The 24,700-nt window shown below is 49.1% G+C and overlaps 1 protein-coding gene across 2 annotated transcripts in view; it reads right to left on the bottom strand.

The window, feature by feature from the left end:
• GTF2E1 (general transcription factor IIE subunit 1) overlaps window positions 1-24,700 on the bottom strand; it is a 265,820-nt gene that overhangs the window by 152,777 nt on the left and 88,343 nt on the right. For both annotated transcript variants that reach the window (XM_085621041.1, XM_085621042.1), the window contains exon 2: window positions 2,388-2,847. In XM_085621041.1, coding sequence (XP_085477167.1) covers window positions 2,388-2,835 — 448 coding nt within the window. In that variant the 5' untranslated portion in view covers window positions 2,836-2,847. The remainder of the gene's footprint in view (window positions 1-2,387; window positions 2,848-24,700) is intronic.

Here is a 24,700-nt window from a genome sequence, read left to right on the forward strand (position 1 = left end):
GCAGACCTGAACTAATACTAAAAAGGATCTACTTTATCCTTGTTCTGAGGAATAGGGGCCTTCCTGATGGCCTCTACTAAATCCGTTTTGGGTTTAGTACTATTTGAGCTGATCTCATGCCCCAAATATGTAACCGTGTTTACCTCAAATTTATACTTAGCTTCCTCAGCTGTCAACCCATACTGTTCTATTGTTCTTAGGACCTCATGTAACTCTGCATCATGCTCTTTCTTATCCTTCCCTATGATCAAATTGTCATCTCGGAAAAAAATGACCTTCATCCTGTTCTGAAATAGCTTGTACATAAGACGTTGGAACAGGTCCAGTCCCTACAGAACCCTCCTGAACTGAAAACAACCTAATAGAGTTATGAATGCAGTGAGGTGCCTACTACTATGGTGTTAAGGTACCTGGTGGCAGGCAGATGTCAGGTCAAGGGTAGAAAACCACTTGATACCTTTGGTCGCATATAATAGTGAATTCATTCTTGGTAAGGGGAACAGATCTACAAGAATGTTTTTATTAAGCTCTCTCAGGCCCACACAGAAGCAGATGCGTCCATATGCCTTTCGTGCCACAACCTGTGGAGCCACCCAATCAGACGATTCAACCTGCTCAATTATCCCACTTTCAACTAGCTTATTAAGATCACAAACCACCTCATCTCTTACACTCACCACAATGTTACTCACCTTGTGAATTCAAGAGTGTGCATCCTTTTTAAGAATAGTCTCATACGTGAATACATACCTGTGAAAACGTTTGGGAATTTGCTGACAATATCGGTACCAATCTTCCTCTCATTGTTCACGATTAAAAAAGGATCTGGGCTGTTGGGGGTGGAGCACAATGCCTAGTTCTCCATGAACCAACCAACGAGAACATACGGACCAGATACCGCAACATAGTTAACACTCCCCTTTGCGGCCCTTGAATTCAAATACCAATTTGCAAAATCCCGGTTCTAAACCTTCAAACCTCCAGGGCCAAGGCAATCACAAAATTGTTTTCTTTTTTTCGGGTACATGTCTTCAAATGTCTCAATATGATTAATGAAATAATCCTACCACTCTTCCCATTTTAAATTGTTGACCTCAACCTCCGTCACCATAAATGCCTGCGGCAAAGATAAGTTCACATGCATGCTGTGTAAATTACAACACCATACACAGTTTAAGTAGCTCTTTGCAACTGTTCACGAAGAGAATAGGCCATAGAAAACTGCCACCAATTAGGAAGGTGTGCGGGATCTGATAGATCACTAGTACATAAGGCAACCCACACGAACTTCAAAAGGCCCAATCCAAAATGGCCACGATGCAGGAGCGATGGGCTCAAGTAATGCGCGGAATATGAGGGAGCGCTAAACTGATCCACCGACCTGAAGCAAAATGGCCGCCAAGCGTGAGCCGGCACGCTCACGTAATACTGTGGTGTGCAGGGGGTGACGCCATAGAGTCCATGTGCGCAAGAAGGCAGGCACAAGCTGCAATGCAGACTTCAACGCTGGTACTATGGCATGTGAAGTACATGAGCGCATAGAGGAAGGCTTGCACTGATCCACAATAACGGTCACCCCAGAGGTCAAAACAGCAGTAAGGCTTCAGTAAACACTCTATTGCTAGTACAGTTCCCAAAAGAGAAAAGTGCTGCTGTAAAGGGTTGCAACAGTCATGAAAATGGGTTCTGAGAACCCATCACCAAAGAACACGTTGTGTGGTTGGTTTACAAAGGTTTATTCTGTCTTGGAACCCCTCACACTGGCAACGTAGAAAGGGAGTAATTCGTAGGCTGACCTCTCTCACAGCTGTCCTCCCGCCGAATGCCCGCCCAACCTTCTCCCCATAACCACAAGTACGTTCTACCCTCGAGGTTACCCTAGAGCTCAAACAAAGCATACGCTCCAAAATACCTGGTCATAACATGGCACAGACCTTTCTGTTAACAGTAAATGGACAATACTCTGATCAATTTGCTTTCAGCATTGTTACTCAAGCCTTGAGCCCACAAAGATGCCTTTCTGCCAGTGAGCAGCCTCACCTGGCTACCTTTTAGTTTAGGAGGCTCCTTTGGTGGAAACAAATGTGCCTTACATACAACACCAGCCCAACACAACAAGACAAGATTAAACCATATGTAAAAGTGACAAAAAGTAAAAATATTTAACCAGTTCTAATCATTATTCAAAACATTTAGAAAAACTATCTTTCACATATCAACATTATGGAGCACTGCACTTGAGATCACTTTATTTAAATCCAGGCACATACAATAGTCGACAACAATGACACTTAACATAACCGTCAGCCAATGATGACAAGAGACAAACAGGTAACCCACAGTCATACACAGTGTAGGCTGGTCGTTAATCACTCAATCCTTCTTACCAGTCATCATGTCAAACAGCTGGTTGGCCTCCAGATCCGTAAAGGTGCTAAAGCAGTTAGGGCACTTGAAGCTGGCCCGGTTGGTCGAGTCTCTCTCGTCGGTCTCAATTCTCCGCCTCATGTGGTCCAGTTTATACTTCACTACGTTCACCAGCAGGCGGTAGTTTATGAAGTAGTAGTTATGCCGCGTGGCTTTGCCATCGGGGGCAGTCTCCACACGCATTCTGCATTTAATGAATTTGTCTGCCTTGAGGGTGTTGAGAACAGCCCGCAGCTGCTTGCGGTCAAATTTGAGCAGCTCCAACATGTCCTCCTCCTTCACACAGGGGTTTCTGATGAGGATGTCCAGAGCCAGGGCATGTTCAAGGCCATAAAACCCACGCACCACATACTTAGCCAAGCGCTTCAACGCAGCAGGAACCTCTGTGAGGACATCTGGGTCAGTCATCTTTGCACCAAGCTAGCACAAATAAGAGAAATAATCTATTAGTTGATGGAAAAGAATACAGAGCAATGTTGCCACCAACAAGTCCACTTTAATCAAAAACCATCCAAGATGAATGGGATTCTGAAAGAGCCACGATAATATTTAAAATTAGGTTCCAAGCCAGGTCACAAATTAGCAATGAGGGGAAAACTGGTACATTTCCATAGAATTACCAAACTGATACATTTTAGTCTCATAAACGTTAGAGAACTCAGTTCATAAATTTAGCCATACAGTCAAAATATATCCCTTCGTGAGGGGAGTTCATAAATTTAGCCATACAGGCAAAATGTATCCCTTTGTGAGGGATATCCATCAAGATATGCAACAAGATCTCCTCCAAGCATACAAAAACAAAACATCTAGTGAACAAAAGCGGAGAAATAAGCACAATTTATATGAACACACAGACTTGTGATTGTACACTTGTGCTGCAAAGTGGCCCATCTGTAATTAATTAAATTATTATGTAAGAAACAATCCCAGTGCTCAACCAATGAAATGGATCCCACATAAGCCATGTTTGGGGATTAGCAAGAGAGACCACTATAGTGACAGGTCACATTGCATCTAGCCACCGACTTCCATGTGCCTAACAATGAATGTGGTATGAACAAAGCAGCAGCACAGACCGGGAGACGCAATTAAAAATAAAACAGGAGCAAACAACACCCTTTACCTAGTCGAAGAACGGTGACACTATAAGAGATGAAGACTAATAATAAATTGCTAAAAATTATATAGAGTTACTGTTATGTTTTGCTTATGTTGGAAGTTTGGCTGGGAGCGTGGCATGGAATGCTTGTTGCATTCTTTCACGGAGTTCCAGTCCAGCAGTTCAGTTGTCACCGGTGTCTAGGACTGGAAGCAGTGTTGCCTGGCTCTCGCCTGTTCTATTTCTGATCAGCTTGAATAAATTCTTGGATGTAATCTCAGTGTCCTCCTTCCCTAACAATTGGCGACGACAGGATTACCAACCCGTGGAAAGCAGGAAAAGAATTTAAAGCAAAAAAAAAAAAAGGAAACTTGGACTTCAAGAGGCCGAATACTCCTTAATAGTCAGAAAGGAATACCCTTGCGGAGTACGTTTCATGCATGTGCTCACTACTGTACTCTGGTGAGTTAGCGCAAGAAAGCTTACTTGTCATTATGGGGATTTCTTAATCTGTTGGAACTACCTATCGGCCGCATTTTGCAAGTGGCGGCAACTTTCTGAGCTCCTGCGAGGTACTTCCTGGCCGACTGTGATGGAGTTGATGTGACGCGCATGAATGTTGTGCACTTCGGAGCGTATCACGTCATTACGCGAGGTCGCCCAGCGTGACCTTGCGTGACGGCCATTGTGTGAAAGGGACTTTCTTTTTTTTTTTAATCTGTTTTTTATTGATTTTACACAACCATTCAAATAAACAACAAAACATGATACGATATCATAATCATACGTGGCATAATGACATACAGTCTCAGACAGCATAGTAGAATACACAGTTACAGTGTCGAAGCATCATGTGAGTAATTTAAACTTTGCAATTGAAACTCCTATTGCAAACCAGTGCGAATGCTTCCAGCTTTTGGTCCCTCATCCAGTGTCCAATTACAGCCTACCCTGAGTAATCAAATCTATCAATGCACAATACATTGCCAATAACCCAACTAAAATATAAAGAAAAAACTCTACCCCACCCTGCCCTCCCCTCCCGTGTGAAAGGGACTTTCTGTTATCGATAACAAGCAGTTTCAGTGTCCGGGAATCACTGAACAAGTTACAAACACAGAGTTTCGGCCAAGCTACATTTTAATAAGGACAAATCTATTTTTCAAGTGCTGATCTTTACTGCACAAATAGAATGTGGAAAATGTGAGAAAGTCCAGAGGCAGATTTTGTTTTAAAAAAAAATAATTTTCTTCGTTTACTTGATCTGTACCTCTTTGTACCTGTTGAGCAGCAACCATTGACTTTATGTGTGTTTAATCTGCAATGTATATTATTTACTGTCAAGAACATTGTATACCCTCCATCTTCACGGACAGCAATATCTATATCTTCTATATTTAAGTAGTAGAATCATTGTAGGGAACAAGGTGATCACTAGGTTGAGGAAGTTATGGCTCAGCAGAGTTTTACTATTAGTCCTCCGCATGCTTTTTGGGCAAGAGGACCAAATCCTGCAATGAAATGGTTGGAGTGGAAAGATTACTTTGTTAATTACATCAAAGCTGTGGATAAGGCTGGTAAAATGAAGGCAGATTAAATGAAGAGACTTCTTCTACATTCCTTGGGGCCAGTAGGTCTGAAAACATATTTGTATGCCTAAGATGGTTGCAAGTGATGAAATAAATGTTTGAGGCAACATTGAAGGACTTAGACAAGTATTTTACACCTAAGGTTTGCATTGGTGTTGTTCGCTATAAATTCTTTAAAAGGAAACAGAACAAAGGAGAACTGGTAAATGAGTATAATGATGATCTTAAGAAACTTGCTATAGATTGCAAGTTTGGAAGCTTACATGATGACTTTTTACTGGATCTGTTGGACATGCATAGTAATAACTCAGCAATTCAAGAGTGTTTATGGATCAATGGGGTTGCACCGTTGGAGGATGTACCATCTATTGTAAGGAAGGCGGAAATGTCAGGGAGCTGTGCGACAGAATTTAAAGAATCCGATAAAGATATTGGAGGAGTTTTCAAATTACAAAACCTGAACCGAGGACATCATCAACAGAGCATGGGCTGTGGTCCTAGTCAAATACAGAGAAGTACCTGGAAGGAAAAGGAACCGGAGGAGAGACGATGTTATCGTTGTGACAGCAAAGAACATTTGGCGTTCAGCAAGAACTGTCCAGCAGGGAAAAAGAAATGTAGTATTTGCAGATTAATAGGTCATTTTAGTAAAGTGTGTAGGAGGAGGAAAGGCATGTGTGGGAGGATGATAGTCCTACTGATTTTGAGGTTGAAAAGAAAAATTCGGAGTGGGAATGTATGAAGGGTTTGCAGGGAAACCTTGTGTTTAACATTACTGACAGTTCGGTGAAAGAGAAACCTGTGTGTGACATATCCATAGGGGGCGTATCTGTGAAGATGTTCGCAGGCTCTGGATCACCTTATACTATAATAAATGGAGAAATTTGGAAGGTAGTGTTTTAGACATGTCCGTTGCTTATCACCAGATAAATTTACATCCTGAATCTCGACCGCTAACCTCTTTTGTCACACCGTTGGGGGCTTATCGCTATCGCCGTATGCCATTTGGGCTTGCCTCAGCCTCTGCGGTGTTTCAAAGGGTTATGCAGAATATATTCCAAGGAATGCGTGGGGTCTTGTGTTTTCAGGATGACATAATGGTGGTGGGAAAATGTTTTAAAGAACATGATGATTTAATCCAAGAGGTTTTGAGAAGAATTGCTGATCACGGGTTGACCATAAAAAAAGAAAAGTGCCAACTCAGAAGAGGGCAAGTAAATTACTTAGGTCATGAAATATCTGCTGATGGAATTAGACCCAAGAAGAGTATTGTGAAGGCAATTATAGATGCTCCCCAACCATCTGATAAAGATTTGCTGAAATCGTTTCTTGGTTTGGCTGAGTATTGTTCGAAGTTTATATCTGGGTTCTCAGATACGGTAGAACCTATGAGATTATTGCTTAAAAAAGGTATGCCATTTGAATGGAATTCTGCGTGTGAGGCAGCATTTAAGAGAATTAAAACGTCATTGGTTTCTGCACCTGTCTTGAGTCACTTTGATGTGACAAAGAAAGCAGTATTAACATCTGACGCTAGTAATGTAGGGTTAGGTTCTGTATTGATCCAAAGATCAGCAGATGGTGATAGCGTGATTGGTTTTGCATCACAACGTTTGCAAGGGGCTGAGAGGTCTTACTCTGCGATTGAAAAGGAAGCTTTGGGTTGCTGCTGGGCGATAAATCATTTTACATCCTATTTGTGGGGATTACCTTTTGTTCTCAAAACAGATCACAAGCCTTTGCTGCACATTTTTAAAGGTGGTAAGGGCCTTGAAGGTAGTGCAACTCCACACATTTCTCGATGGATGCTGTCAGTCATGGATTATAATTTTCTATTGATTTTGTCAGAGGGAAGATAAATGTCATAGCTGACTGCCTGTCGCGCATGCCAATTGAGAGAAAAGAAGAAGATTCGTCTTTTGTATCTGAAGTGGAGTCTTTGTGCGTTATTAGTGACTCAGGTTTAGCCTTAAAGCAAGAAGAATGGATTGAAGCCTTAGAGAGTGATAAGGAATACATGGTGCTTAAGGATGCAATAAGTGATGGTTGGCAAAATATGATTAGTATGAATGAAGAAATAAAGAAGTACTCTCAGGTTAAAGACCAATTGAGTATTCAAGGCAATAGAGTCTTGAGATGTAACCGGGTAGTTCCACCTAGAATATTGAGAGGAAAAATAGTTAAGCTTGTACAAGAAGGGCATTTAGGGAGAAGCATGTGTAAAAGAAGATTAAGGCAGAATTATTGGTGGCCAGAAATGGATAAGGAAGTAGAAGAGATTGTAAAAGATTGTCAAGCATGCAGTAATAGTGACAAAAGTAGGGTAGTTCGTCAACCTCCGTTGGGATGCGTTGCTGTCCCTGATCGACCTTAGGAGAAGTTGGCCATGGATTTTTTGGGTCCAATTGATAGATTAGGTGTAAGGAATAGATTCTTAATTGTTCTAGCTGACTACCTCAGCAAATGGTTTATTGTGAAATCTGTTGAACATATTACGTCAGAAATTGTGATTGAATTCTTAAGGAGTGCGTTTTTGGAAGAAGGTATACCTAAATGCTTAGTAACAGACAATGGAGTGCAACTTGTCTCCACTGTAATGGGAAGATTTCTTGCTGGATTAGGTATTAAACATGAGAGTTGCACTGTTCAGGCCACAAGCAAATGGTCTAGTAGAGCGTGTTAACCGTATCATAATGGATAGTATTCAATTGTCTTTGAATAATGGATTGAGATGGAGGGATGAGTTAGATAAAATGGTATGGGCTCACAGAGTGACTCCCCACTCTGTTACGGGTGTTTCGCCTTTTGTAGCCTTAAAGGGTAGAGAACCAGCAACTAAAGAATCCCCTGTATGGTTACAAAGGAAAGATCAAGTGTGGGTAGACCGTGAGCGAATTGCAGGAAGAGTTAAAGAATCTCAAGAAAGGAATAAGGAGGATTACAACAGAAGAAGAGGGGTGAAAGATGTGAAAATTGTTAATGGTGATTGGGTGGTTACTAAAAAGATGGGATTTGTAAGAAAAGGTGAGAGTAAATTTTCCAGACCACAGAAGGTAGTAAAGGTTGTAACGCCCTGAACGTCTCAGGATTGTTTAACAGACACGATAATGAGAACGCAACCACTTGTGAAGGTTTAGTTATTTTAATGAAGGCAAAAATAATACAAGGAATAAACAAAGGTTATAGTCACTGGAATCCTCCAGGCTAAGTACGTTACCAGCCCACAGCACGGATGGTCCTAACCGTCCTCTGCATATACGCCGATCCCGGCGTATGCCAACAGAGGGCAGAAATGAAATGGCCGACAATGCCAATCGGTAGGCTGTGAGGGGCACGAAGAGTGTTGGGGAGAATCGAGGAGTCAGGGAAACACCCAGCCGGGGTCTCTACCTGAAGGGAGCAGCCGCTCAACCTCTTCCTCAGACTGCACCGGGACGCGGAGTCACCTCCTGGTGATGCGTCACCGATACCCCAATCACAAGCAAAGAAGACTGAACCGAGAGCAGCCGCTCGATCGATCCTGTGGACTTCCGAGTCTGTAACGCGGCAAACACCTCCTGGTGTGCGTTACAGCTGGCAGTCCCTGTATCTCTGGTCGGGCTGGGAGTTACGACTCCAACCAGCAAAAGCGCCACTGCGCTTTGACTCAGCCGAGTCAAAAAGCGAAGCTCAATGGTTATCCGGTAGAGATTCCGGGTCCTTCACAGGTGACGATGGGGCAAGACACGGCCCAGGGAGTAACGACTCGACCTACCTCTGTTCTTGCCTTACTGGAGCACCACTCCGGAACACTGCTCTTCACTAAGCAGGTACGTCGGTGTAAACACAATATCCGACAGCGTTGTACCTCCCGGTTCCTCCCTTTATAGGGCGTGTTTTCCTTGAGTTATGTAACAGCTCTCGTGTTTACATAAGGGCGTGTTTTCCTTGAGTTAGGTAACAGCTCTCCTGTTTACATAAGGGCGTGTTTTCCTTGAGTTATGTAACAGCTCTCCTGTTTACATAAGGGCATGTTTTCCTTGAGTTATGTAACAGCTCTCCTGTTTACATAACCTCTCAACCGCTAAGCATCCTGGGAGATGTAGTCCGTTTTCGCTGGTTACCGTTTTCCTCCCCTCGCATGACAGGAATTCTTGACAAAGGTAATGAACTCAGTAGTAACTCTTGAAGATGGAAAAATGTGGAGCATAGGTAATCTGTGCAAAGTCGATGTTCCAAATTCTACTGAGTGAATATTTTATTATTGTTATTATAAGCTATGAATGTCAAATTTTTGTTATGGATTTTAACATGTATAGTTGTATTACTTTATTGTAATTCCTTGTAAGGGGGGAAGATGTGTGTAGAAGTTATGCTTTCATTATAGAACCTAGTGATGTCGTTCTATGACATGGAGCGACATCACTGGAAGATTCTGTAAAGACAGACAGTTAATGAAGCTGGAGGTTGCTCTTTGGATGTGTTCCTCTACATTAATGAATAAAGGACTTTATTCATTAACCACTGCCTCTGTGGTTACTACAGAAAGGTTCATTAAAAAATAGATCGGCAATTAGTTTCTACTGATGTCAACCCGCTGAGCTTCACTGGCAAAAAACTCAATATGTTGGGGTTCAGGTGGTTGACATTCTTGTTTAAAGGAAGGTCAGCAAGAGGGAAACTTTACGTGGCTAAATTTGGTACGTCTGTTTTAGGTTGGATGGATCAAAAGAATTTGCACATTATCCTAGACCCGAATAGTAAAGAGAAGGTTCTCATTGTAGACGATTCTAGTAAACTGGAAGATGTAATGACTAGAATGTTTCCAAAAGTTTTTAATAAGTAGTTAGGTGCTGTTAAAGGACTCAAGCATACCATTGTGCTAAAAAAGGATGCAGTATCTAAGGTACACAAGGTGAGACCTATTCCCATGTTAATAAGGGATGAAGTTGCAAAAGAGTTTGAAGGGTTGATTGAGAGGAACTTGATTGAAGAGGTGGAAAGTTCTGAATGGATTTCTCCGGTGGTGGTGGCACGCAAGGGTAACGGGAAGATTCGTTTATGCATTGATTTGCACCATGTGAATAATAATATTGTCATCGATAGATTTCCATTGCCGAAGATCAATGAGATGGTATCATCTCTCAAGGGAGCAACTTGGTTTTCCACCATTGATCTTTCGGCGCCATACCACCAGATAATATAAAAGCCTGAATCAAGGAAACTTACAGCCTTCATAACACCTTATGGTTGCTACCAATTTAAATGCATGCCTTTTGGCCTTGCCTCGGCAGCTGCTGTCTTTCAGCGGTTAATGCAGAAGTTGTTTGGCAAAATGAGTGGTGTGCGGTTCTTTCAGGACGACATTTTGGTCTCTGCTAAGTGAAAGGAGGAGCATGATTGCAATTTGAAAGAAGTTTTGGGTGTGTTACAAGAGGTTGGTTTGACTGGAACTCAGTAAATGCAAGTTTGCACAGAGAAGTGTGTCTTATTTGGGACATGTAATTTGTGAGGATGCTGTAAAACCTAAACCTGCATTGATCAATTCAATTGTTGGGTTCGCCTGATCCGACAAGTAAGGAAGAAGTGAGATAACTTTTAGGTATGGCTGAGTACTGTGCTAAGTTCATTTCAAATTTTGCTAGCAAAGTATATAACATACGTTAGCTGTTGAAGAATACAACATTTGAATGGTCTAATGAATGTGAGACAGGGTTTGGTCAGGTGAAAAGGGATTTGCACAATGTGAGTGCTTTGATTAGTTTTGACCCCAATTTTGGATTTTTTTGACAACTGATGTTAGTGACAGAGGGTTAGGCGCGGTTTTATCGCAGAGGTGCATGAATGATCGTTAGAAAATAACATTGTTTGCATCCGGGTCGTTATCACCCACGGAAAGTAAATATCCGATTATTGAGAGAGGCTATAGATTGCACTTGGGCTCTGGAGCATTTCCGTGCCTTTGTTTGGGGGACGCCTGTTGTAATTCGCACTGATCATCGTCCTCTGGTGAAAATTTTGACCACGGAGGGGAGTGTAGCAGCATCAGCCAGATTAGCAAGAATCTCAATGAGGATGAAGGAATGTGTGTATAAATTAATTTATGTACCGGGCAGAGAGAACGTTGTAGCCGATTGTCTGTCGAGGTTGCCAGTTCCTATGGAAGAATGTCTGGAGGATCCCTGGGGAAGTTTCAACCTTGCACTGGTTCACACTGCTGGAGTACCAGATAGCAAGAAAGTGGAGTGGATAGAGGAACAACTGAAGGATGCTAGGCTACAATTAGTTCAGGAGTGTTTGTGCAATGGTTGGCCAAAGAAGGATAGTGTAACTGATGATTTGAGACCTTTTTGGAAGGTCAGAACAGAGCTGTCCACGGACAAAGATTTGATTTTGAGAGGCGACAGTCATACCTCCGGAGAGTTTGAGAAACAAGGTTTTACAGTTGTGTCATGAAGGACATTTTGGGGTTGTAAGAACCAAGCCTATTGTCAAGGGTATCTTATGGTGGCCAGGAGTTGACAAGGCTGTGGAGAGATTCATGAGAGATTGTGAGATATGCTCTTCTGCTGACAAGTGTTTGAAAACCTCAAGACCACCAACGAGTGAGGGTTTGATTCCAAGTTTGCCGCGGGAGGTTGTTGCAGTGGATATTTTTGGTCCTGTTGGAGAGTCAAGAGAGTATGGTTTAGTTGCTATTGATTTCTTTTGTAAATGGCCAGTTGTAAAAATAGTTGAAAGGGTGGACGCAGATACTGTTCTTAAGTTTATTGAAAAATTGTTTGTGTTGGAAGGATTACCGGTCAGCCTTTTGAGTGACAATGGAGTGCAATTCACGTCTAGGAGTGCCAAGGAGTATTTTGATAGAGTTGGTATCAAGCATAAAACCACGGCTCTTTACAACCCCAGTGGTAATGGCACTGTTGAGCGCTTCAACCGTGTGTTGAAGGGGGTCTTTCAAGCAGCTATGTGCAAGCAAAAAGATTGGAAGATGGAATTACAGAAGGCTGTTTGGGCTTAAAGGGTCACCACTCATGAGTCTACTGGTTTGTCTCCTTTTATCATTATGAGAGGTAGGAAACCCAGGTGTAAGTTCACTCCAGCCTGGCTTTATGATGGTATGGTAGAACAATGGTCAGCGGATGATGTTAAAAGCAGATTGGTGGATGTGCACAGTAAGAGTAAATTCTATTACGATAAGGAGTCATGGTGTGAAGGATGTGCAGGTCAAGGTTGGTGATTTGGTTCGTGTGAGGAAACCTGGTAAAACTCCAAAGGGTGAGAGTCAGTTTGGAAAACCACAAGAAGTTGTTGAACTTCTGCGCAATGCTGTGCGCTTGAAGGATGGTAGAGTCTGGAATCTTAAAAGCATTGTTTTAGGTTCAGGGAAAAAGTTTGGTGTTTCGCAAGGAGAAATTTTGCATGCTAATGGTGTGAAGGATGCAGAGTTGGTGGAAGATTTTACCATTCAATCCAGTATAGCTTCTGATATTGGTTTGGAAAAGGAGGAGCTGGAGAATGGTGTGGAGAAAGGTGTGGTGGAAGGTCAGGGTGGTTTGGAAGCACAAGCTATGGACACTGCGATGGAAGCGCGTTTGGAAACAGCTGATACTTTGGAGGAGGTGTAATCTGGAATGAATGAAGTGCACCCTGGAACGATGGGTTCAGCTGTTGTTGGTGAGGATGTCGGTGAGGGTGGAAGAAAAAAAAAGGGTCCTTCGAGGATGGGTAAAAGGAATATGAAATGTGGTTATAAGTTTATGTTTTCTTTTGTGTTTGTTTGGTGAAGAGGGGGATGTGTTATGTTTTGCTTATGTTGGAAGTTTGTCTGGGAGCTTGGCATGGAATGCTAGTTGCATTCTTTCACGGAGTTCCAGTCCAGCAGTTCAGCTGTCACCGGTGTCTTGGACTGGAAGCAGTGTTGCCTGGCTCTCGCCTGTTCTATTTCTGATCAGCTTGAATAAATTCTTGGATGTAATCTCAGTGTCCTCCTTCCTTAACAGTTACATCAAATAATAGATAACATTGGTCTAATCCAGGACATATGGTTCATGTTGCGGAAATAAAATGCAGTTTCCAATACTCAAAAGTTTACAATCTATTGAGAGGTAGCCTGTTACTGCAACTACATTCTATTATATCCTGGAAGCATCGAGAATCACAGGTAGAAGAGATAACAGGATTCTCACAGGCCCTGCATAAGCTCACATCCCCCAAACAGTATCCTCGACTGTCAACAGCAATACAAAAGTGCAATGTACAGGAAAGTATGGGCTGGAATGTCACTCTCCGAAACAAGTACTTTGCTGTACACCATACTGCTGTGCTACATTTGATCATGGTTCCATCTTTCAAACCTTCCTGCTTCAACTGCAAGCATCTGCCTGTATGCCTACTGTCCAATGTTTTGGACCCAGTATGATGAAAAGCAGATCACTACAGTTATAATGTTACATTAGGAGTGTTAGAAGAATGTGTAGGTGCCCAAAAAAGGAAACTAAAAAGAATGAGACTTTGCAATGTGAGTAGTGAGGGTTTTGGATAACAGGCAAGAATAAAAAAAGTTATTTACATATAACATCGCTCCATCAGGTTTGGCATCCTTGACTGACTCGCACGGTGGGAGGTCTAGCTGACTCTACAGAGGTTTTAAATGGACGCTGAAGAACTCTTGCACTGCTTAGGTCACAAGACTCAGGATTCCAACCATTGTGATTAGGTTTGTAAGGCCTCAATCGCACTTCCAAACCATCTCCAACATCTATCTGGAGGTTCCTTCTGGCAGATAAACCGCATCGTCTAACCCTTTTTTCCCCCACAGAGTTTAAAAAATATTAAGAAGTAAAAACAATCAAACTCATAATAATCAATTAATATCAATCTGGAATGATACTCTCCTTCTTACTACATTTCTGAAGTTTGAGACTTTGGAAGAGCCACTGCTCCCTTCCGACTCATAGATATCTCTTCAGCACAACTGTGGATGCTCCCAAGAGGATTGTGAATGAACCTCTAACTCATACTATGCCTGCACCCACACACAGTATGTGCTTGTTCCAGGAGAACAGACAGAGAGAATGTCCTGTTATGTCGCAGAGACAGACTAGCAAAGGGAGCTGCAAATCCTTCTGAGTGTGGTAGGTGTTTAATCCCTTTCTGCTTTGGTGCAATACGAGTCTCTGTAAGGCGGAGAACCTAGGTGGGAACTAAGAAGCTTTGAATTGGGTGACAGTTCTGATACCAGAGGCACTGGAAATTTCCTAGAACATTTTTGTCTCTCTGTCTATTCTAGTTGTTCAATCAACCACACTTGCAAGTTTTGTAAGTTGGAAATGCATTATTTAGGCCAAGGGGGTAGGTGGGACAAAGACTTTCAAAAACTTTCAGGAGAACAACAAAGACTCAGATAATTAATACTGCATTCAAATTGGTTAATACAGCCGAGAGCGGATTGGTTAATTTAAGAACTTTATCTCCCTCTCACAATCTTTATTCAAGTAAAGGCAAGTGATGAGGGTAGCCCATGTGGAACTGGCCCAATTTCTTGAGAGTCAGAAGATGGACGAGAAAGCAATCTAGAACATCCCGAGATATCGACTACTGACATCACTGATATGACCTCCACACTTGGCATCAGCAGGAGGGAGCAGAAATATATGCAGTTTTCAGTAGATTTTAATTCACATAGGTGTTTGAATGGGAAAATATGATGTCACTGAATACCATGATCTGTGCAGGTTGACAACGGCAATAACAATAAATGCAATGTTAATGTATGCCATAACCTGTGCCCGCATAATGTCAATATGCATAAATGCAATGTCAATGTATGCCATAATGTATGCCCGCACAACAGTGTCAAACCAGCAGTAACAACATCAATGTATGCCCTAATCCATGCACGGATGACAATATTGTTACCATTAAAAAAAAAAAGGTTGATGTACGCCATGATCTAGCCACGCATAACTATGTCAACATCAGTAAAGACAATATTGAAGTACGGTATAACAACTGTACGCACAATGTTGAGAATGTCGATAAAAATGATACCAATGACTGCCATGTTATTTTCAGGAGTTCCAATGAACTTGTATCGTTCCTGTCGGATTCACCAAAGGTGACCTCCCCATCAACCCCAAGTCAGAGATACGAGTTCAGGCAGGTCATGCGACCCACCCATATTGAATGACATGTCACAGGTCTCTTAACACAAAGACAAACGCATACCCAGGAAAAACCCTAATCAATCCCACAGAAAGATAGTTGCACCACAAACCGGTCCGAGGAAATTGGTCCCAATAAAACACGTTTGGCCAAAGGCTTTCGTTCCACATCAATACCACAAAGCTAGATACCACATGTAGATAGGAACACTCATCAAATCAGGACACAACATCCACACCACACGCAGCGTTCCCGCGCCTCATGCCAGACATTTGGACAGACACACACTGGCCCACACTAGCTCTACCCGAGGTCAAGAGCCATCTGTGCCCAAACTTGTTACTTTATGACTGAGGTGCTGTTGGACCCGGCCTCGTAGAAAGGCCCTCCGTGCCCCCGCACCACCGAAACCTGGTGCCTACAGCCCAAGCACGCGGCCCAGCCGACCTTTCCCACCAGGACACCTGCACCAACCCCGGACATCCCCGTCCATGGCCTCCCTCCTTTCGGCCACCCCGGGCCCGCGTGCCCACTCCCTGCAACAAGATGGCCGCCCGGCCCCAGCGCGACCCGGGCCTCGAGGCGCCACTCCGGCTGGAGGACATCACGCTTCCAGGGGATGAGAGAGGGAGGAGCAGTTTCTATCGCACCTCTGAACTCCCCTGGGACGATGGGTTTCGATCGGCCCTCCGGCCTCCCTGCGGGCTGGCTCCGTGCCTGCTGGGTGTCTGGGACTCCTCCCGACCCGGCCCTGAAGGGATCAAAAGACAATAGCAGGAAACCCCGACAAGCGGCCCCCAGGTGACAAGACCCCTGCCTGCGCAGACTCCGGACATCAAAGCGGGGTCGACCTATAACAAGGGGTGCTCTGAGACTGTCCGGCAGATTCGACGCTGGAACAACGAGAGCCTGCTGACGCGGTCGCGGCTCCTGGAACTGAAACCTGCCTGAGCCCTGCTGAGTGACTCGCGGCTCCCTGAAGATCGTAAGACCTCCGAACTTGTACCTGAGCCCTGCTGAGTGACTCGCGGCTCCCTGAAGATCGTAAGACCTCCGAACGTGTACCTGAGCCCTGCTGAGTGACTCGCGGCTCCCTGAAGATCGTAAGACCTCCGAACTTGTACCTGAGCCCTGCTGAGTGACTCGCGGCTCCCTGAAGATCGTAAGACCTCCGAACTTGTACCTGAGCCCTGCTGAGTGACTCGCGGCTCCCCCAGGCTCTCACGGTCCCGCCGGACCCCGACTCCGACCACGTATCCCCCAGCTCGAGGATTGTGAGCTGTGCGCCGGATACGTCCCTGCTGTGAACCGTTACCAAAGACTGTCCCGCTACCCCCTACCTTTCCGAGACTCTTGAGCCCGTGCTCACCTTGTACATATTTGCAGTGATACCTATTTGATAAAGCTTGTTTTCTGAGAATACCCAGTGTGGTCTCTCTGTATCGTGTGGTGCCAGAAGTACGATCCTAGTTACGAGATTCCTCCCCCTGGGGAATCTCTCGCCAGTGCCCGGCTACGATACAACACGGGTGGGACTCAGGGAAGTCAGGACCCCCCTTTCCGGGCTCCTCTGGGGTCACCGTCTAACATTGGTGGCAAGCGACGGGATTCGGGCCCATCACCTAGAGATCGTACAGTGAACAACGAACGCACGACCAACAGAGATGGCAGAAGGAAGCGCCATGAGCTCCGCAGAAACCAACGCCAACAGAGTGTTCCAGGTGGAGCATCTGGAAGACTACACACACAAAGAGCTAAAACAATTTTGCAAAGAACTTAAAATAGCTACCACTGGCCTCAACACTAAGGAAGACTTGCAGAAAGCACTGAAAAATTGGGTGGAGACCGGGGCATCCCACCCGGAAGGCACGGGGGAGCGCCCCGACGAAGCCGAACCCCCTCCAAGTGAAAGCAACGACAATCAGGTGCAAGGCATTGTACCAGACGGGGGCCTATCCCCGGGAGAACTCGCGGACAGAGAGAGACGCCGCAGTCATGAACTCGAGTTAGCTAAACTCAAAATCGAGGGCGAATTGAAGTTAGCGGAGAAAAAGCTAGCGGTAGAGCAAATGCGCGTACAAGGCGAACTGGAAGAAAAGAAGCTCCAACGGGAGCACGAAGGAAGAAAGCTCCAACTGGAGCACGAGCGCAGCTTGAAGGAACTCGAGCTCAAGGCCAGAAACGAGGAAGGGAGGCCCCCGGGAAACCGAGAGACGGCCCCCCCAGCGGAACAGAAGGTCCACATCCCCAAGGATGTGGTCAAAGAATATTATAAAAACGATGACATTCAGCAATGGTTTCGGGCCTACGAGGTCGCCATGACCTCCCATCGGATTCCAGAGAAGGACTGGGGGGCGGGGTTGTGGGGGCGGTTTCTGAGCGAAGGAAGGGACACCCTGCTCGACCTACCCCTCTCCCTGCAGACCTCCTACAGCCACATGAAAGAGGCTCTCCTCACAAGATACGGCCTCACCCCAGAAATGTACCGCCAACGGTTCCGGGACTGCCGGAAGATCCCGGGCACCACCTGGGTGGAGTATGTAAACTTTTTTAGTCGGGCCTTCGATGGGTGGGTCAAGGGCAGCAAGGTCACCACCCTTGCCGAACTCACTGACCTCATGTTATGGGAACATCTGGCTGCGAACTGCTTCGTAGAGCTTCGTCAACATCTGCTGGATAGCAAGCTCACAGATCCCCGGAAGCTGGCTGTGGAGGCCGACCGCTGGACCAACACCCGGGTCTCCCGGGGCATGGTAGGAGAGTACCCCCGAACCAGTCAGGGACCACCCCGCCAGAGAGGGGGAGGGAACCAGGGAGGGCCGAGAGAGTCCCAGCCTAGCCCCCCGAAGACACCACCTCCACCTTTCCCGGCGCCCCCCCCACCAGTAACAGGGCCCCCTGGGAGACGAGGACACCGGGTGACCGTTACATGTTTTCGTTGCCAGAAACCCGGGCACTACGCCAATGACCCAGAGTGCCCCATGGCCACCCAAGTCACCCCTGCGAGACAGATAGCCAACGTAGCCCTGGGGGAGGAGGTTGAGGAAGCAGAGGAGTGGGAACCCGCCGCTATGGCCCTAGTATCCCTGGGAGATAGGGAAATGATCCCTGGTAGCCTCCTACCGTCCAACACACAGAAATATGGGCAGCTCGTCAAGATCAATGGCCACCAGGTAGAGGCCCTGCGGGACACCGGGGCCAGTATCACCGGTGTCCTCAGGCACCTAGTTCCCGAGGAGCAGATCCTCCCCAATGTCTTTTGCCCCGTAATCTCTGCAGACAATAGGGAAAGTATGTGTCAGGTAGCCCTGGTGCCATTTGAGTGGGGAGGGGTGATAGGTAAACTCAAGGTGGCCGTAAGGACCTCCCAGCCGGTCGACTGCCTCTTAGGGAACGACCTGGAGAGTTCTCCCTGGAAGCACGTAGAGCGCAAGGCCCACCTAGGAATGATGGGACTCCCCGAGTGGGTGTGTGCCACCACCCGATCTATGACCGCCCGACTCACTCCCCGGAGAGAAGTCGGGAGCACCCCGGCCGAAGAAGCCCGTACCGTCCCCGCCGAGGGTCCTCCCGTTCCCCCATCAGAAGGGTCCGTCGCCAGCGACGAACCCGCACCATCCGACCCCGCCCCGGTCCCCGAGTTGGGGGATCTACCCGAGTTGGCCCATTGGCGCCACGAGGGCGGGCCCACGCGGGAAGAATTTTGCCGGGAGCAAGCCACCTGTCCTTCCCTGGTCGGGCTGCGGCGCCAGGCCGAGGGCCAAGCCGCAGGTGACCAGACCGGAACGCACCAAATCTATTGGGAAAATAACATCCTGTATAGTGAGCAGAAATCAGTGGAGCTGGGATCCGGACGGGTACTGGTGGTACCCCTCCGCTTCCGGGATTTCCTCCTGGGCTTAGCCCACGATGTCCCCCTCGCCGGTCACCTGGGTCAGGACAAGACCTACAGCCGTCTCGTGACCCATTTTTATTGGCCTAAGATGAAAGCAGCGGTAGAGGCCCACTGCAAGTCCTGCCCCACGTGCCAAGCCAGTGGGAAGAGTGGGGGGAAGCGCAAGGCTCCCCTCCAACCCTTCCCGGTCGTCAGTACCCCCTTCGAACGAGTCGGAATCGACATCGTGGGGCCACTGGACCCCCCCACCCCCCAAGGTCACCGTTTCATCTTGGTCCTAGTAGACCACGCCACCCGCTATCCAGAGGCTATTCCCCTGCGCACCATTACGGCCCCCGTGGTGGGCCGGGCCCTGATGGGGATCTTTTCCAGGGTGGGTTTCCCCCGCGAGGTCGCGAGCGATCGCGGCACTAATTTTATATCAAGGTATATGACGTCCCTGTGGCAACAATGTGGGGTGTCCTATAAGTTCACCACCCCGTACCATCCCCAAGGGAACGGCCTAGTAGAGAGGTTTAATAGGACTTTGAAAGGGATGATCGCTGGCCTAGAAGAGCCCCTCCGGCGTAAGTGGGACGTCCTGCTCCCCTGCCTCTTGTTCGCTTACCGGGAGGTCCCCCAGAAGTCCTTAGGGTTCAGCCCGTTTGAATTACTCTATGGGCACCCCGTCCGAGGTCCCCTCAGTTTGGTTAAGGAAGGGTGGGAGGCAGCACCCCAGACCACCCCCCCCGAGATGTGTTCCAATACGTCCTGGCCCTCCGGAACCAGACCAGGAAGTTCCGAGAACTGGCCGAGGCCAACCTGGAGGCGAGTCAAGAAGAAATGAAGCGCTGGTACGACCAGAATGCTACTCTGGTCGAGTTCCAGCCGGGCCAGCAGGTGTGGGTCATGGCCCCCGTGAAGCCTGGCGCTCTCCAGGACCGATGGACTGGGCCCTACAAAGTGGTTGAGAGGAAGAGCCAAGTCACCTACTTGGTGGACGTCCAGTCGCCTCGGGATCCCCTCCGGGTCCTGCACGTGAACCGCCTCAAGCCTCACTTCGTGCGGACAGAACTGAGCCTCCTGCTGGCCACCGATGACGGGGCCGAAGATGAGTCGGATCCCCTCCCGGACCTCCTGTGTGTCAAGGAGCAGGATGGCTCCGTGGAGGGAGTGAACCTCTCCCCAGCCCTCACTGCCCAGCAACAAGCGGACTGCCGCCAACTCCTCAGACAATTTTCTGACCTCTTCTCCCTGACCCCCCGGGTCACCAACTGGTGTGTTCACGATGTGGACACCGGGGACAGCCCGCCGGTGAGACACCGAGCCTACCGGGTTCCTGACCGGGTCCGGTCCTGTATTCAAGCCGAAGTCTCGAAGATGTTGACCCTGGGGGTGATCGAGCCCTCTGACAGTCCCTGGGCCAGCCCCGTGGTCCTGGTTCCGAAGGCAGCAGCCCCCGGTGTCGCCCCCGAGCTCCGGTTCTGCGTGGATTACCGGGGGCTCAATGACGTTACCCGAGCCGATGCCCACCCCATCCCACGAGCCGACGAGCTCATTGACCGACTAGGGGCCGCCCGGTTCCTCAGCACTTTCGACCTCACCTGCGGCTACTGGCAGATTGCGCTCACCGAAGGGGCCAAGGAGAGGTCTGCTTTCTCCACCCCCGATGGGCACTACCGCTTCCGCGTGATGCCCTTCGGGATGAAAAATGCCCCGGCCACTTTCCAGAGACTGGTAAATAGGGTCCTGGCCGGGCTAGAACAGTTCAGCGCGGCCTATCTGGACGACATCGCTGTCTTCAGTTCAGAGTGGAGTGAGCACCTCCAGCACCTCCGGAGAGTGCTAACCGCCCTGCGCCAGGCAGGCCTCACCATAAAAGCCAGCAAGTGCCAGATCGGGCAAGGATCCGTAGTCTACCTGGGGCACCAAGTCGGGAGTGGCCAGGTCGCTCCTCTACAGCCGAAGATCGACGCCATCCTGGCCTGGGACCCACCCGTCACCCAAACGGAAGTCCGAGCCTTTCTGGGACTCACGGGCTACTACCGCCGATTCATTCAGGGGTATGGCAGCCTGGTCAGCCCTCTCACGGAACTCACGTCTAAAAAACAGCCAAAGAAGGTGCAATGGACGGCTGCCTGCCAGGAAGCTTTCGATGCTCTAAAAAAGGCCATGTGCACGGCCCCCGTCCTCCAGGCTCCCGACTACACCAAGGAGTTCGTAGTCCAGACCGATGCCTCCGAGCATGGCATTGGGGCCGTCCTGTCCCAAGTGAATGATCAAGGCCTAGACCAGCCCGTCGCCTTCCTCAGTCGGCGGCTGCTACCCCGAGAACAGAAGTGGAGCACCATAGAGCGCGAAGCCTTTGCCGTGGTCTGGGCACTCAAAAAACTACGACCCTACCTGTTCGGCACTCATTTCAGGGTCCAAACTGACCATCGGCCCTTGCGATGGCTCATGCAGATGCGAGGAGAAAACCCCAAGCTACTGCGGTGGTCAATCTCCCTCCAGGGAATGGACTTCACCGTAGAACACCGCCCTGGTACGGACCACGCCAACGCTGACGGCCTCTCCCGGTTCTTCCGCCTCAGCGAAGAGAACCCCCCAAGGTGATGGGCAGTTCTCTCCGGCTTTCAGCTGGGGGGGGGACGCGTGTTGGACCCGGCCTCGTAGAAAGGCCCTCCGTGCCCCCGCACCACCGAAACCTGGTGCCTACAGCCCAAGCACGCGGCCCAGCCGAACTTTCCCACCAGGACACCTGCACCAACCCCGGACATCCCCGTCCATGGCCTCCCTCCTTTCGGCCACCCCGGGCCCGCGTGCCCACTCCCTGCAACAAGATGGCCGCCCGGCCCCAGCGCGACCCGGGCCTCGAGGCGCCACTCCGGCTGGAGGACATCACGCTTCCAGGGGATGAGAGAGGGAGGAGCAGTTTCTATCGCACCTCTGAACTCCCCTGGGACGATGGGTTTCGATCGGCCCTCCGGCCTCCCTGCGGGCTGGCTCCGTGCCTGCTGGGTGTCTGGGACTCCTCCCGACCCGGCCCTGAAGGGATCAAAAGACAATAGCAGGAAACCCCGACAAGCGGCCCCCAGGTGACAAGACCCCTGCCTGCGCAGACTCCGGACATCAAAGCGGGGTCGACCTATAACAAGGGGTGCTCTGAGACTGTCCGGCAGATTCGACGCTGGAACAACGAGAGCCTGCTGACGTGGTCGCGGCTCCTGGAACTGAAACCTGCCTGAGCCCTGCTGAGTGACTCGCGGCTCCCTGAAGATCGTAAGACCTCCGAACTTGTACCTGAGCCCTGCTGAGTGACTCGCGGCTCCCTGAAGATCGTAAGACCTCCGAACGTGTACCTGAGCCCTGCTGAGTGACTCGCGGCTCCCTGAAGATCGTAAGACCTCCGAACTTGTACCTGAGCCCTGCTGAGTGACTCGCGGCTCCCTGAAGATCGTAAGACCTCCGAACTTGTACCTGAGCCCTGCTGAGTGACTCGCGGCTCCCCCAGGCTCTCACGGTCCCGCCGGACCCCGACTCCGACCACGTATCCCCCAGCTCGAGGATTGTGAGCTGTGCGCCGGATACGTCCCTGCTGTGAACCGTTACCAAAGACTGTCCCGCTACCCCCTACCTTTCCGAGACTCTTGAGCCCGTGCTCACCTTGTACATATTTGCAGTGATACCTATTTGATAAAGCTTGTTTTCTGAGAATACCCAGTGTGGTCTCTCTGTATCGTGTGGTGCCAGAAGTACGATCCTAGTTACGAGATTCCTCCCCCTGGGGAATCTCTCGCCAGTGCCCGGCTACGATACAACACGGGTGGGACTCAGGGAAGTCAGGACCCCCCTTTCCGGGCTCCTCTGGGGTCACCGTCTAACAGGTGCTTTTTTAGGAATGCAGAAATTTATATATTGTACCTCACGAGATGTAGATAAGGTCAGCCAAAACTTTTACAACAAAAGACTTTCCTCAGACGCATTCTGTCGAGACACTCCCGCCCACTGCGTTCAATTAACCCAACTTGTCCCGGTTTTGCCAAACGACACATCTTTTCAATTTTTTAAGATAAATTCATATCCGTTCCACATTTGAGACAAACTTGAGAAGAGGAAGGATGACCGCTCAGAAGCTGTTAAAAATGTGGATCAAAGATGGTCTTGAAGAGCTTAGAATGCAGCTGCATTGTCTATTAAGGACAGCATGATGGCCAACGTCACAGTTTCTAAGGTTACTTTCTCAGTAAGAATGGTTCTTTAACAGGGGGGCGTGGCTTGGCAGCCGACGGGCATGGACGCGTGAGCGACGGGCTCCGCATCCAGCCCAGCCAAAATCCTGTCAGAAGTGTGGCCCCGGTGCTCCTATGACCCCTGAAGGACGCCCCTGCCCGGCGCGGACCCTGAGAGCAGCGCGGAGGCACAGCGCGAAGTGGAGGGGGCCGCCGGCCATCTTGCGAGGCCTCTATGTAGCGGGGCAGCCGCGACCTGCGGTAGATCGGCGGCCGCCCGGAAGTGGGGCAAAAGCGGATGGGGGAACCGGAAGTGGCGGTCCCCCCGCGGTCATCGTCGGTGAGCTGAAGCCCCGGCTGGGGCGAAGATTCTGGGAGCCTTGGCGACCCCCGCAGGCTGGCGATAGGGAGGCGGACCCTGCTGCTGTGGCGGCCCTGCGGCCTGGGGAGAGGTGAGCGGCCCGGAGAGCTGTGGGCGGCGGATTGGAGAAGGGGGGAGGGCGGGAGCCCCCCCTGGATGCTGATCGGTGGCTGGTGGGCGGACGGTTCTCCCACTGGAGCTGCAGGGGAGGCCGGGCCCTGATAGTCACGTTTGGCCTCTTGGGACCCAGGGACGGTGGAGAGCGGCGGGCCTTCCCGGACGGCGGAGGGGCGGCGATCGCCCTGGTGGAACAGTGAGGAGAGGACTTGGTAGGCCGCGGTGGGGCGGCGTGCCACCGCACAGACCGGCTTGCTGTACGGTCATCCTACTGAGGAGTGGGACCTCACCTGAGAGCACCGAGGAGTGAGGGGGCTGGAAGACACTGAGAGCGGGGGTGAGTCGTACCCTGTTGCCGGAGGCGGGAACCTCGGGGGCCCTGTTGGAACTGCTGCTTTGGAGAAGTTGCCCTGGGGGAGGGGTGACTTGCGGCCCCCTGGTGTCCGTCCTTACCTGGGAGCATGGGCAAGCCGCGACCCAAGATGGGGCCGAGCCCAACGGACCCTGTGCCCGATGCCACTGGCGGTGGGGACGGTAGGGCACACCTGGTGCCCGCGGCGGGCCTCCAACAAACCCAGTTGGACCAAATCCTGCAGGCCATATCGGACACGCGGGCAGCGCTGCAGAATGACATTGCACAGGTGTCTACGGACTTGGGACTGCTTAGGGCAGACCACAGGAACTTGGCAGACAGGGTCAAGCAGACGGAGGGCTCGTTAGAGTTGGTAGTCCCTGCGCAGAAAGCATCGGAGGCTCAGATGGCGGACCTTTTGCGGAGGGTGCAGCTCCTGGAGAAGAGGGCTGAGGACGCAGAAGGGCGTAACCGCCGCAATAACATTCACGTGGTGGGTCTGC

Source organism: Triturus cristatus, chromosome 8 (assembly GCF_964204655.1).
Source record: "Triturus cristatus chromosome 8, aTriCri1.1, whole genome shotgun sequence".
NCBI lineage: Eukaryota > Metazoa > Chordata > Amphibia > Caudata > Salamandridae > Triturus > Triturus cristatus.